Genomic DNA, 14,326 nt, shown 5'->3' with positions numbered 1-14,326 from the left:
TATATATATATATATATATATATATATATATATATGAATGATGATGCTATGCTATATATATAGTGAAAACTCTCGGGAGCGACAACTCTCTGCTCCACAAGTGATATGGTCTTTAATGGAGGCTGGTAATAATGCGTGAATAAAAATGATCCCTACCGATATAATGAGTAAAAACAAATTTACTAATTGTGGATGATGGAACTAATTTAAATAAATGAACAATCACGTTTTTCGCTTAAGTTTCGATTTAATTTTTCGTCTTAAAAATTAGTTAGCTTTAAAAAATGAAAAGAGGTTTGTTTGAGATGCTTATTTTAATCTAAAATAACTTAAATTCAACTTTCGACTTTAAAGATAAATCAAATAGAATCTTCTTTAAAGCACTTTGACTATAACATGAGATCGTCAAAAAAAAGCTCTCTAAATAAAAACCTAACAAATATTTTAATTACATTTTAATCAACTTACTTGTTTTGTTAATATATATATTTTTTCGTGTTTCCTTGTTTGACCTTTTCCGCATTTACTGCAGAAGTTTGCCCGGTTTCTGGGAGAGGTTTTGATTGGCTCTCCTATAGGTTTTCCTCAACATAAAGTCTATGGAAATAATTCCGTGCCTCCCGACATAAAAAATAATGGTTGCAAATAAAGAAAGTAGCTACATAGAAGAGGTTTCACTGTATATATATATATATATAGCAGGATATAAATAAAAAGTATTAAAGCGAGGAAAAATGAAATGGTCAAATAATGTATTCAAATCATTATGAAAACAGTAAGAGTAAAAATATCCATATCACTGAATATCCATATCCACATATTTATAGCTTTAAAAAATAAAAAGAATTATAAATTTCAATTAGGTTTACTTTAATTATGTTATTACAACTAAAGAACGAAATAAGCAACAAAAAAAAAAAGTTATTAATAGATATTATATCTTACCCAACGACCTGAATGCCTTGAATTTAGAAAAAGAAATCATGACAGGTTTCGTTTACTGATGCCACCACAGCAGACTCAGAGAAAATAAATATAGCTCAGACGGAAAACAATGATAAAGAGCATAAAATATTTACAAAAAAGTAAACCAGTTACTTATATATATATACATTACACAATCACGTTTTCAATAAAGAAGGATTCAAAAGCTTTGAAGAGAAAGATAAACACTCACTGAAGTGTGGAATTAAACAGGAACTTTCATTTTTAAACAGATAAGGACATTTATTTCTTAGGAATATTTGAAGGTGTGAGTAAGATAAAAAAAAATTAAAAAAAAGCCTTATCGGGCACTCCCCCCTCTCCTTCTTTAAGATTAGTAACACAGGAAGTTTCATAAAACTAAATTTTTTCTTCTTCAGTAAATAACAGCTGGAAAATGATAATGGTCCATTAATTAATATAATATTAGAATTATAACCGTCGTTGAACTACTGACCAAATTTTTGAGTTCATGACTACCAATGTTCAACTCCGTAGCCTCATAATTTTGAACCCAACCCAGAAGGCAAGAAAACAGCTTGATCAAGTATTGGGAGAAATTTGCTTTCGTGGAGGGCTTTTTGATGGAACTAAGCCTCATTTGCGTTACATGTTGAGGAAAATCACGAAAAACTTCCACGATTAGCCTAACTGCGAGGAGACACTTAATCCATGATCCATCAACCACTGAGGATTTTTACGCTAGCACTGTGGTCTGGGCGAGCAGGGTGCAGAATTCGTATCGACCAGCTATCACTGGGATTTGAACCCGAATCAACTCATTGGGAGACGAGGGCTGTATCTCCTGCGCCACCACGATTAATAATAGATATTTAACTAAGACCAATATCATTTTAAAACAGAAATTTGTATAAAGGCGTTAAAATAGGTTGCCGGATTTTAACCAAGTCAATAAAAAGGTCTATTTTTTTAAAAAAAACCACCTAAAAAAACAGACTACAAAAAATTCGGCTTTCATTAGAACTAATATTTTGCAAAAAATTTAATAATATTATAGGGATATAATTATAGTTTATTACAGTGAAACCTCTAAGCGATCTCCTCTTTTTAAGACAACTCTTGGGAGGCACGGTTTTCCATAAACTTTTTGTTGAAGAAAACCTTTAGGAGAGACCATCAAAACCTCCTCATCAAATGTAGTCAGAGTGTACTAAAGACGATGCTATCAATGATTTTTTTTTAAGAGTTTAAAGTTAAATTAGGTAAAAAAAAAGTTTAGTTTTAAAAAAAATTGAGCATCTCAAGCAAACAAACAAACAAAACTTAAAGCTAACTAATTTTTATGACATAAAATTAAATGCAAACTTAGACAAAAATAGTCATAATTGTTTATTTATTTAAAACAGTTCTATCATTCATAATTGGTAAATTTGTTTTTACACATAATTAGGGGTCATTTTATATTGACACTAAGTTTTATTTATCGATTCTGTTTTCATGAAGCCATGCATAAGAGGCACTTCCGCACCAAGAAAATGACAGTGCGTATGATTAAAATCGTTTGCAAGAAATTAAATACGCTCGATAAAATTTTGAAATCAATGGAGGTAACCCCAAAGAACGGCCGACCTCCATTAACGACCGTTTTACTCTGGAACAGAGAGTGGCCGTAATTGCTACTGAGAAAGAGAGAGAGAGTCACTGTAATTGCTATTTTTATGTGATTGTATGCTATGGAACAATTTGGAGCAGCAACTTCGCACTTTCGAATTAGTTTGAATCAACAGCTTTAACCTTGGAAGTATAAAGAGAACAATAGTTTTTAACTACTTAGAATTAAATTAGAAATGAACTTGTTTAATGCAAAGTATATGAATGATACAGAATTAACAATAATTACTAATTGTCCAACTTTTAAATACAATATAATAATTATTTTGAACAAATTTATAGAACAGTTTTACAGAATAGGCCGAATTTATAGAAGATTTAGAACAATTTAAAAAAGAAAATAATTGTTCTGAATCAATTTAAAGCACAGTTAGGTTGAATTAGATCATGATTGAAATAGGTTTAGGACAATTTCAAGCAATTTCAAGCAAGTATGAAGCAGCAATTACATTAAAATTAATAACATTTTATCTACTTCTGGAATAAATGCCCTGAAGAAATCTCAAAACCCGCCATCTTGTATTCTAGGTTAAATTTTTAATTTCTCGATATTTTTTGTACTAAGAAACTTTTGATGATGTAGTATTATTAGACTGCACAATACCTTGCCGAAATGGTAGAAAATTAAGAGATCGCTTTATTACATCCGGAGAAAAAGCGCATGATAATTTTTAAAACTTCTAGGAATTTTCCTCAAAATTTCAAAGCAACAAAATGATACGATTTGCGGTTTTGTGCAAGTAATTTAAAAACACACGTTTCACAGTTTTTATATTTTTTTAAAATCGAATCTTATTGCAGTTTAAATTATTGAAAAGCGATTTGGATAATGCTAAAAATTTCCTATAACGTAAACTGCAAAAAAAATTAAGAACCATATTCAAAATTTAAAAACCAATAACTGTAAACAATTTAAATATCTCTCAAAAATTGTTGATGGCAAAATTGGAGTGGTATAATTTTGTATGAAAAATGAATAGAGGATCTAAAGTACCACGTACTTCTGTTTTTACTTATTTGTTTGACAGTTGAGTTCGGTTGGGAGCGGATAGAACTCTTAAGACTTAGTAAAACTAATATAACATATGTTTTATTGATATTATTTCATTTAATAGTCATTAATAAAATCAATTTAAATACGTGTATGTTAATTTTGAATAATAAAATATAAAACATTAATAAGTCAATAAGGATCAGCTTTTTTAAATGATGGCCTATCTTTTTAATATGTTTGGGTTACTCACCAGGCTTTTTGAACTTTTACTCAAAGAGTAAGCAATAAATTTAAACACTAGGTATAAATTTTAAAAGCACTCCATCAAGCTTAGAGATTATTGCTCTTTCTCCAAAAGAAGAAATATTTAAAGATTAGTATTTCAAAATTACATTAAGTAATCCTTGATTACGNTTATATAATACCCAGAGCTTAGCATTATAAGCTGTATGCTTAGGGTCGTTGTCTTGTTGAAATATATAGTTAGTTTGAAGACCCATTTGTGAAGCGCTAGAATTTAAATTACTTTTTAGAATGTCAATGTACTTTTTGTGATCCATAATCCCATCAATGATGTGCAATTTACCCACTCCATGTGCGCTCATACATCCCCAAACTAGAATGTTACCACCGCCATGCTTTACTGTCGCACTCAAATTTTTTGGTTGTAGCTCTGTATTCTTTTTGCGCCACACAATTTGCCTGCCATCAGATCCAAACACGTTAAACTTACTCTCATCCGAGAATATAACCCTGTTCCAGAAATCAGGATTTTTATTAACATGCTGTTTGGCGAAAGACATTCGTTTCTTTCTATTAACTTCCGACACAAAAAAATTTTTTCGAGATACTCGACCATGGAATCCTGATTCGTTAAAAGTGCGGCGTATAGTACTTACCGAGATCGAAATTCCCTGTTTGAGGACTTTTACTGCCGGGGCACTCAATTTTGGATTTTTCTTAATCAATCTTACGAGTAAGCGTCTGTGCTTAATGCTGAGAATTTTTGGGCGCCCACTTCGTGGAATATTTTCAACAGTATTGCGTTGGCAATGTCGATATCTATAACACTCTGCACTGTAGATCTTCCAATTGCAAGTGATATCTTTCTTAAAGAGTTATTATGTAGTTTCATTATCAGTTTTCTTTCAGCGAGAGAAGTTTCCCTTCCGAGCCATCTCAATTTAAAGCTGTATGATTGACAACAAAAAAATGCGAGTTTCAAAGCTCATAAGAATGAAACAGATAAAGAGGTAAAAGTAAGAATAATATAAAATCTCGCCAAATATATTCCCACAAACGATATTTGGCTCACAAATTGTCTTAATTTTTTTTATTTTGCAACTTGAAATGTGGATGTACGAATACTTTTGAAGCACGAGGTTTAGTGGTGAGATTCAAATTCTCACTCTATCGAGGAGCTCTTTATGACCAAATTTAAAAATTTCCTCTTAAAAATTCAAATCATTCATGCAACAACTTGAAAAACATTAAGATTTTTTGAAAATTTCAATTAATTTTTACGCAATTTCAATTTTTATTCACTTTTGAAGCTAGTAATTTAAGTGTACGAATACTTTTGACTGCCACTGTACTTAGAATTAAATTAGAAATTAACTTGTTTAATGCTAAGTATATGAATAATACAGAACTAACTATAATTACTAATTGTACAACTTTTTAAATAAAATATAATAATTATTTTGAACAAATCATGAACAGTTTTATAGAATAGGACTAATTTATAGATGATTTAGAACAATTATAAAAAGAAAATAATTGTTCTGAATCAATTTAAAGCACAGTTAGGTTGAATTGAATCATGATTGAAATAGGTTTAGAACAATTTCAAGCTAATAATGTTTATTTTTGAAGCAAGTATGAGGCAGTAATTACATTAAAATTAATAACATTTTATCTACTTCTGGAATAAATGCCCTGAAGAAGCCTCAAACTCCGCCATCTTGTATTCTAGGTTAAATTCTTAATTTCTCGATATTTTTTGCACTAAGAAACTTTTGATGATGTAGTAGTATTATTAGACAGCACAATATCTTGGCAAAAATGGTAGAAAATAAGGAGGTCGCTTTATTACATCCGGAGAAAAAGCGCTTGATAATTTTTAAAACCTCTAGGAATTTTTCTTAAAATTTTACAACAACAAAATGATACGATTTGTGGTTTCGTGCAAGTAATTTAAAACTAAACGCTTCACAGTTTTTATATTTTTTTAAAATCTAATCTTGTTGCAGTTTAAATTAATGAAAAACGATTTGGATGACGCTAAAAATTTTCTATAACGTAAACTGCACAAAAAATGAAGATATATATTCAAAATTTAAAAACCAGTAACAGTTAACAATTTAAATATCTTTCAAAAAATTGCAGTGGTGTAATTTTGTATGAAAAAAAGAATAGATGATCTGTTTATATCTCAAATTTTTATTTTGCATGTATCGAAAGATAATGCCAAATAGAGTTAATATCCATCATCAGTTAACTTGTGAAAATTAAATGAAAAGGATTAAAAGTATATTTAGAATTTTCCCTCGCCGCCCCTTCTACAGTTGAGTTCGGTTGGGAGAGGAAAGACCTCTTAAGAGTTAACAAAATTAATATAATATATGTAATAATGATATTATTTTATTTAATAATCAGTAACAAAATCAATTTAAATATGTGTATGTTAATTTTGAATAATAAAATATAAAACATTAAAAAGCCAATAAGGACCGGCTTCTTTAAATGATAGTCGATCTTTTAAATATGCTTGGGTTGCTCACCATGCATCAATTTTAAAAGCACTCCATCAAGCTTAGAGATTATTGCTCTTTCTCCAAAAGAAGAAATACTTAAAGATTAATGTTTCAAAATTATATTTAGTAATCCCTGATTATGATACTTTTTAAAAGGAACAAAACATAATACTTAAAATTAAGAATTATCTCTTGAAAGCGCTAAACTAGGACAATCTTCTGTAATTTTTTTCATTTTTTTTTTTTATTGACAGTCAACTCTAAGTTTAAAATGAAATTTAAAATAAGTAATTCAGGTTATTTATTCTGGAAAAGTTCCTCATTACGTTTCTTCAAACACGTTGTGATTGGTTTGATGTCACTTGAAATACTTAGTTTATATTTTTAACCTAAATTCCCAACAGGTTACAGAAGGTGAGGGAAATGAAATGAACTGTGGGTGATAATGTATATTATGCATGCGAGGAACACGATTTCGTTCTAATTCATTAAAAATGGTGATGAGAGAAAATGACGACCATCTTAATTTTAATAGTTTGTTTAACCACTTAAACTAAAAATTAAAATTTAATCCACAATTTAAAGATTTAACAAAAATTATAATTATACGTAAAAAAAATTAAATTTTTTTCTTCTAATTTATTGTGTGTTAAAACTATCATAAGCAATATTCGTAATAAAATGCTAATTTGAAATCAACACAGACAAAACAGTGTAAAACATTTTATAGTGTATAGTGTCTATCTAGAATTAAACAATTTGATATGTATCCTAAGTTGGATTTAATTACTCCTGATATGTTTTTAATTAATCAGACACAACGGCAATAGATTGCACAACTCGAAAATTTTCAAAGTATTAGTCTTGATGTGATATCCGCGTTTGGGCCACCAGCCCAAAACAAATCTTCAGTTCGTACATTCGTTTACATAAAGAAATATACAAACCGAAAGTTAATTATCGACTTAATACGATTAGGATTGTAAACAAATAACATACCTATTGATTATTCCTAACGAAAAAAAGGGACAAAATGGCGCTGACACAAAATGAAACATTACATAAACAAACTAGAATATATTATGTTAAAATAAAATTGATGATCAATACGTATATTTAAAATTTATCGACAATAAAAACTGTATTTAAAAAACGAACAGGAAAACTATATTCAAACAACATTTTGTCTTCAAAACGTTAACACGAAGCAAAATAGACGTTTGTTACCGTCAGTTATCAAAACAAGGCAGACGTTTAAAATGTTCTAAAATTCTTTCTCGATATTAAATAAAATAAAGCATTTATTTTCACCTAAAGTCAATATAGTCTTAGTTCACGTGAATCTCAAATAAAGTTTAGCTAACCAGTAGGGTTTTTTTTAGTAAAAGTTACCTGAAAATCAAATAAAAATATTTAAAGACAATTAAATGGAGAAAAAAAAATTACAGAAATGTTTAAAGAATTAAATAAACAATGGTAAAAATATTTATGTCAAAGTTAAATGGTTAAAATGAAATGTTTTAAAAAATTGAGAAAAAAAAGCTAACTTAAAATATAAAATCTGAAAAAGAAAAATTACAGAAACTCGCAATTTAATCAGGTAAAATCTATCTAGAAAAGCGGTTCCCAATTTTTTTCTGCAACGGAACCCAAAATAATCAACCTTCTTTCGGCGGAACCCCAATTTTATTAGCAGTTTAGGGCAATTGTGAATGTTATAACCTATAAAAGACTATATTTTAAATATTTAATTACAGGAATGAAGATTTTTCATCATTTTATCCAAAGAATATATTCTTTGCCTTGTGGTTGCTTTTCCTGCAGTGCTCACGCATCCTACAGAGGAGGGGTTTTAGATTAAGTCTATGAGAACTTTCCTTCATCTCCCCAATATTCTTTGATTTTATCATTAATAATCTTATACTAGGTTTTAATGTCCGACAGTTAAATTTACAGTCCTATATCTAGTCTAGTTATGAATTTGTTTCTGGTATGTATACATAAGTCGAAAAGGACTAAAATAAGCCGAATTATGGTTTACATCGAAATAAAAACTTAAAAGAACTGCTAAAAAGGTTGAATTTGGTTATTATAGAAACATATTTCCTTATTAAAGAATTTGATTATTTTGATTTGAAAAGAACGATAGGAAATATTAATAGATTTTTTTTTTCATAACATATTTATTTTTTTTCATAACATATTCATATAATATATATTGTTATTCGAAATTTTATACTTTCCTTAAGAAAATGCCATTTCTATTTCATTTGAAGTAATTTCATAAAGGCAGCCGTAAAATTAAATAAATTATGAATTATTGGTTTTAAAATATAATCAGAGGTTTCATAACTCCTCGCTGGTTATAAAAAGTGCTAACTCACGGAACCCCTTGAAATCTAGGGCTCCGTTGAACATCATTTGGGAACCGCTGATTTAGAGATCCTTACAGGGCATCTGCTACATTTTCGATTTTCAAATTCATGACTTTTCATGAATAATTCCAAGAATTTTTCACGACTTACCGAGGTTACTATTTTCTCTGACAAAAACGCAACAATAAATTTAAAAAGCATTATTAATTGAAATGATAGGTATAACTAAAACTGTTATACTCTGCATCTTCATTTTTATGATTTTTAACTTAAGAAAAAAGAGTAAAGAAAGAGTTGAAGCAATAAAATAGCAGAAAAAAATACAAAAGCAAATAACTACATACAATCAGATATATGTAGTTATTTAAAGCTATATTATTTCTTCTTAAAAGTAATATAAAAAGCCTAAACTAGAATTTTAAATTGTTAAAATAAAAGATAAATTATAAATAAATTCTAAAATCACTAAAGTTTAAAAGATAATTCGTTCTAGAAATGATGTTCTTTCTTTCATTTTTTGAAAGAACGCTATAATTTTTAAAGAACAGGATAAAAACATATTTTTTCAAATAAAATATGACTGTGAGTGGGAATTTTGTTACAAATTCGAAACATCGGAACACCGTGAAAAACATTTTAAAAATTAGATTTTTCGGCGACCTAAATCCATGACCTTCCATGATTTTTTTAAAAAATAGTTAAAATCATGATAAATTTTGCTCAATACCGAAATACATGATTTTCCAGATGTGCAAATACGCTGCCCATATTTAAACTATTAAGAAAACACTATTAAACTCGCAATTTTAACAGTTAAAAAATATGTTTGAACTAGTAATTAACCTCTAACTCTGACAAAACACCACAGAAAGATTGAAAATAGATGGCAGCACACTCGTCTAATGAAACAAATAAACATGCGAATTGCACCGCTAAATTTAAAATAAACAAAGCTGTTGCAAGTATTCTACAAAATAAATTTTGAATTTCTAATACAATATCATTTTGTAAAATTATTCATTTAAAAAATAATAATAAACAAATTAACTTAAGTGACGCACGCACTAACAGTAGAAAGTTTACATTAAAATTTACCTATGAACACAGTCAATATGAAAAAAAAAAAAAAAATTATGGGTTGATTTTTAAAACTATTCTTACCATATGTAATCCTTTTTTGTAAAAAAATAATAAGTAACAATAAATCTACGGATCAAGAAGTTAAAAGAAATGTTACAGTTAGAGTAATTATATTGTCTACTACATTGTAGAATAAAATTAATTTTAAGAATAGTTGTTGTTGCCTGAAAACCTGCGGCTTATAAAATTTATCAATTTAAAATCAAAAAAATTATAAATTTAAAATTATTAATTACAAAAAATTATTAATTTAAAACCAAAAAATTATTTTATTTAATAAGAGATAAATACAGATATAATCTGTATAAATAGTTAATTTCCTAAAACCTAAGAAAAAAAAACAATAAAATATTTCTCAAAAATCATTTTCTTCAATCTGGGCTCAAATAAATTCTACATTTTTTACTCTTTTATTTATTTAATTATTTTTTGAACACAAAACGAAATGGTCGCAACACAATAAATAAATAATAAAATAAAAATAGCGTAATTTACCTGCACCCCAACAAACCAAAAGTTATCGAAATTTTTGATTTTCAATATTTAACGAAAAAAGTACAGACGTAACTAGAATAAATTACACGGAACATAATTTTATGAATGAAAGAATAAGTCCAATCTCTTTTACTGATATTGAGAAAAGCATAAAAAATTTTTTTACTAAGAGACACATAAAATGAAATTATTTTCTTAATAATTAAAAAAATACATACGCATTAAATTTTTAAAAAGTTTTTTCTCTCATTAATACATATTTAAATAAAAATAGAAATAAAATTTAATATACTTACAAGAAAAGTAGAACATATCCACATAAACAATTTCGATTTGGAACCAAAACAAAAGCGAAATTTATCTTACATATGTTAAACAGTTTGAGTGAGAAAATAATAACAAAATCAAGTGAGATCCTTTCAAAACAGTGGCTACTCGGGGGGAGACGAAATCTGGAAACTTTCCCGCAATTCAAAAGGAGGAGCAAGAGAGGAGAAACAAAAAGTTTTTCGGATTCACGGAGTATACGATGCTCCGGCTGGAGTAAAAGGAGCGGATGCTTCAGCGAAGGAAAAGGGTTGCCACAATCGAATTACATTATCCAGGTGAAAGTTGGCGAGTTCGAGAACATTTTTCAGAAAAATGTATTTAGGACATAATTTATATTCATTTTATCTTTATTCATCAAATAAAAAGATAATTTTCGTCTTACCGTTTCGTGCATTATCACTGGACAGAAAAATGCCTTGATATAGTCGCGGTAATAAGCATAACTTTAATAATAGTTATAAAGGTAAATACTTGTAAATTATACATTTGTCTCTTATTTCAGTATTTACCTGTAAATGCATTTATTCATCATATCTTTTAATTATTATTTATTCTGTTATTATTTAAATTTTGAGTATCATTAAAATCTAGCCGCATTTGGCGACCAGGTTGGTCACTTTTCAAAATGAACTAGTACAACACATAAACTTTATGGTTACCAAGCCGAATGCACAGCACAACTGCATTTATATTTTAATTCTTATAGTGTAAGGATTGGAGGGGTTGAAGAATTGTAAATATTCGAATTCTTCGACCTTTCTAATCCTAACGCCTTAATTAGTTTTAAATAATTTATTAATCAAATTTTTTTCACCCGCTACGCGGCTTTGCGAGCACGGAAGTACTTAGATTTCAATTTTAACTACTTTCAAGAAATGTCCGTGATATTGTAAAAATTTTCTATGTATTGAATTTTAGTAATAATTTGTCTGGCAGTCATTAAATCATACTAACCACCATAAGTATGAGTGCGGGACATTTCAGCACAGAAGACAGCAGAATTAATAAAATTATTTCCATCTGTGTCGTGACATTAAACAGAAATCTCATCCCAATTATCCATTATACGCTGTACTACTTCCTCGCACACCGCTCGAGTCATAACTTGAGTATCGCATAATGTATGTGCTATTTTATTTTATAACCGTCCTTGAACAGCCGACACAATTTTTTGGGTTTACGACTACTAATGTTCAACTTCGTAGCCTTGTAATTTTGAACCCAATCCAGAAGACAAGGGAACTGCTGGATCAAGTATTAGGAGAAATTTGCCTTTGCGGAGGACTTTTTGACGGAACTAACCCGCATTTGCGTCACATGGAGAGGAAGATCACGAGAACCTCCCACGCCTAGCCTGACGGCAAGGGGGCGCTAACCCATGATCCGTCAACTACTGAGGATATTTCACGTCAGCACTGTGATTGGTGCAAGCCGGATGCGTAATTCGTATCGACCAACCATCGCTGGCATTCGAACCCGGTTCACCTCATTGAAAGGCGAACGCTCTGTTGCCTGAGCCTGCTCGAAAAAGGCAAGCTCCGTCACCAAGAACTGACTAAACAGTATGATGTACCATAGCACCATTTATGTTTAAAACTTCTATAGTCATTTTAGAAGGGATGAAAAATAATGACTTCGTAACTAAGTTTTTATTTCTAAAAATTACAAAATCTAAATAAATACTCAAATTATATCATTTTATGCAATATTTAACGATGAATATATTTGGATAATATTTTACAACTATTAAAATGTAAATTAGTTATATTTATACCTTCATAATAACTCATATGTGTGACTTCACCGTCTCAACATATGCTATTAAAATTATTGAATGTAAAATAAAATTAATAAATTAAATTAAAATTAAGTATCTGGAATTAACTTTTTGAACAATTGCTAAGTAGTCTCTTTATAACAATTAACGAGTTTTTATAGTAATGAAAATTAAATACGAATTTAATAAACAAGTTTGCATATGAAGTTGTATTGCAATGGTAACCGAGGCAAAATAATTAAGTTTGAATTTCAGCCAAAATTTTCTGTAAAACCTGTTGAATCAAATCTGTGTTAATATAATAAAAAATTTCGGGGTCTTTTAAATAAATAATTTTAATGAAACAACTGTTTATGGTCCACAAACGAAAATGATTGCGAAGCACGATAGTAACTGTTAATAACTTTTTTAACTTTAAGATGCCTTTACTCAAAAATAACCCTTTGAAGCATTAAAAGATAAAAAAAATTTGATATTAACGGAGAGGTAGAAAGTTTGTCTTTCCTTTTAATTCAATCTTGAATAATGTTTTAACCCTTGAACCGATATAAGACTAGTGTATAGTTTAAGGCATTTTTATATTTAAAAAAGGTAGAACATGATTTTTCGAAATGGGAAAAATCTTAAAGCTTATTTTAAAAGACTTCATGTAAAAAAAATAATTTTAATATGGCTGAAGAGTAAAAATAAAATACATTTTATTTTTTGATATTTTTTTCATTGGTAAGGATTAAAAAAAACAACTTTTTTTCGTAAACTTTTTTTTGTGTTAATGTATTGATGATATTGGTATTTTTAAATTACTGGTTATGAGTGTGTAAGCAATATTTAGCATTTAGTTTGTTACAATTCAAGTTTTCAGAACTGGAACAAATAGCGGCATTAAACAAATTGTTGAACTGGTTAAATATTTAATTTTTCTACTTACAGCAATTTGGTTGAAAACGGGCAAAAAAATCTGTATTGTAAAAAGTTCACAGTAAGAATGAGAAGAAATTGGAAAAATTACAAGCAAAAGCTAAATTACATGGGAGGATAAAATCCACGGTTAATCAGTGAGAAAGTTAGGAATTTTAAAAAGGCCAAATTTTATATCTCTTTTGTTTTCCACATTCAGGTCTAGCGAGTCTTGAGAATAGGTGTCTACATTCGAGCGCTCGAAACACGTCGACTTATACCATTTTCGTAAGTTCTTGAAGTAAATGAAGTATTTACGTTATCAAATATATCACTCCACTTCCGTTTCTAGGGTTTATTAATTTAACAGGTCGGTATAGCCTGGTCGGTAGGGCACTGGGCCCATGTCCGAGAGTTTGGGGGTTCGAACCCCACCTGCCGAAGACTCCCCGTGTAGTAAATGGTGACTGGTGCACGTTGAATCTGTTGAGTCGCAAAGTCCTCCATGTTCCCATAACAAATCAAAACCTCTGGTGGTACTGGATCGATCGTTGTCTGATTAAGGTCAAAATTACGATCTGTGGACGAATGAATCGATGTATGAATGGGTCCGCCCTATAAACGGGTGCGATGTATGATGTGGCAGAGTCGAATTCTTGGCCACAGATGGCGCCACTGAAAAACAAGAAGAGCACACTCTGCCTTAAATTTGCTCGATTTCTCCAGGCAGGCTTACCCGTGCGGCTAGTGGCATTAGAACCCACCAACCAACCATTAATTTAATAGAGAATAATGTTAAGAAGGGATGATCAATACAAATTACTGGTAAATACCATTAAATAAGGGATTAATAAGTACGGCCAAAACCGTTTAAACTTTTTTTAATTTTACGATGATGGCAGCCAAAGATATCTGTATCAAATCATGTGATTTTTCGGTCCAATGA

General features: G+C 29.4%; 1 protein-coding gene across 5 annotated transcripts in view; it reads right to left on the bottom strand.

Annotated features, from left to right (window-relative positions):
* The window catches only part of LOC107457014 (mediator complex subunit 15), a 70,519-nt gene that overhangs the window by 38,358 nt on the left and 17,835 nt on the right, over nt 1–14,326 (bottom strand). Inside the window, exon 1 of one of the 5 annotated variants that reach the window (XM_071180111.1) lies at nt 10,673–10,939. The exons of 2 other annotated variants lie outside the window; for them this stretch is intronic. In XM_071180111.1, coding sequence (XP_071036212.1) covers nt 10,673–10,688 — 16 coding nt within the window. In that variant the 5' untranslated portion in view covers nt 10,689–10,939. Of the gene's footprint in view, nt 1–945; nt 1,176–10,672; nt 10,940–14,326 lie in introns of those variants that run through there. 2 more of the 5 variants (XM_043041544.2, XM_043041543.2) reach the window with 2 other exon arrangements.

Source organism: Parasteatoda tepidariorum, chromosome 4, assembly GCF_043381705.1.
Source record: "Parasteatoda tepidariorum isolate YZ-2023 chromosome 4, CAS_Ptep_4.0, whole genome shotgun sequence".
Lineage (NCBI taxonomy): Eukaryota > Metazoa > Arthropoda > Arachnida > Araneae > Theridiidae > Parasteatoda > Parasteatoda tepidariorum.
The sequence above is the reverse complement of the archived record's forward strand: the minus strand, read 5'-3'. Positions and strand labels throughout refer to the sequence as shown.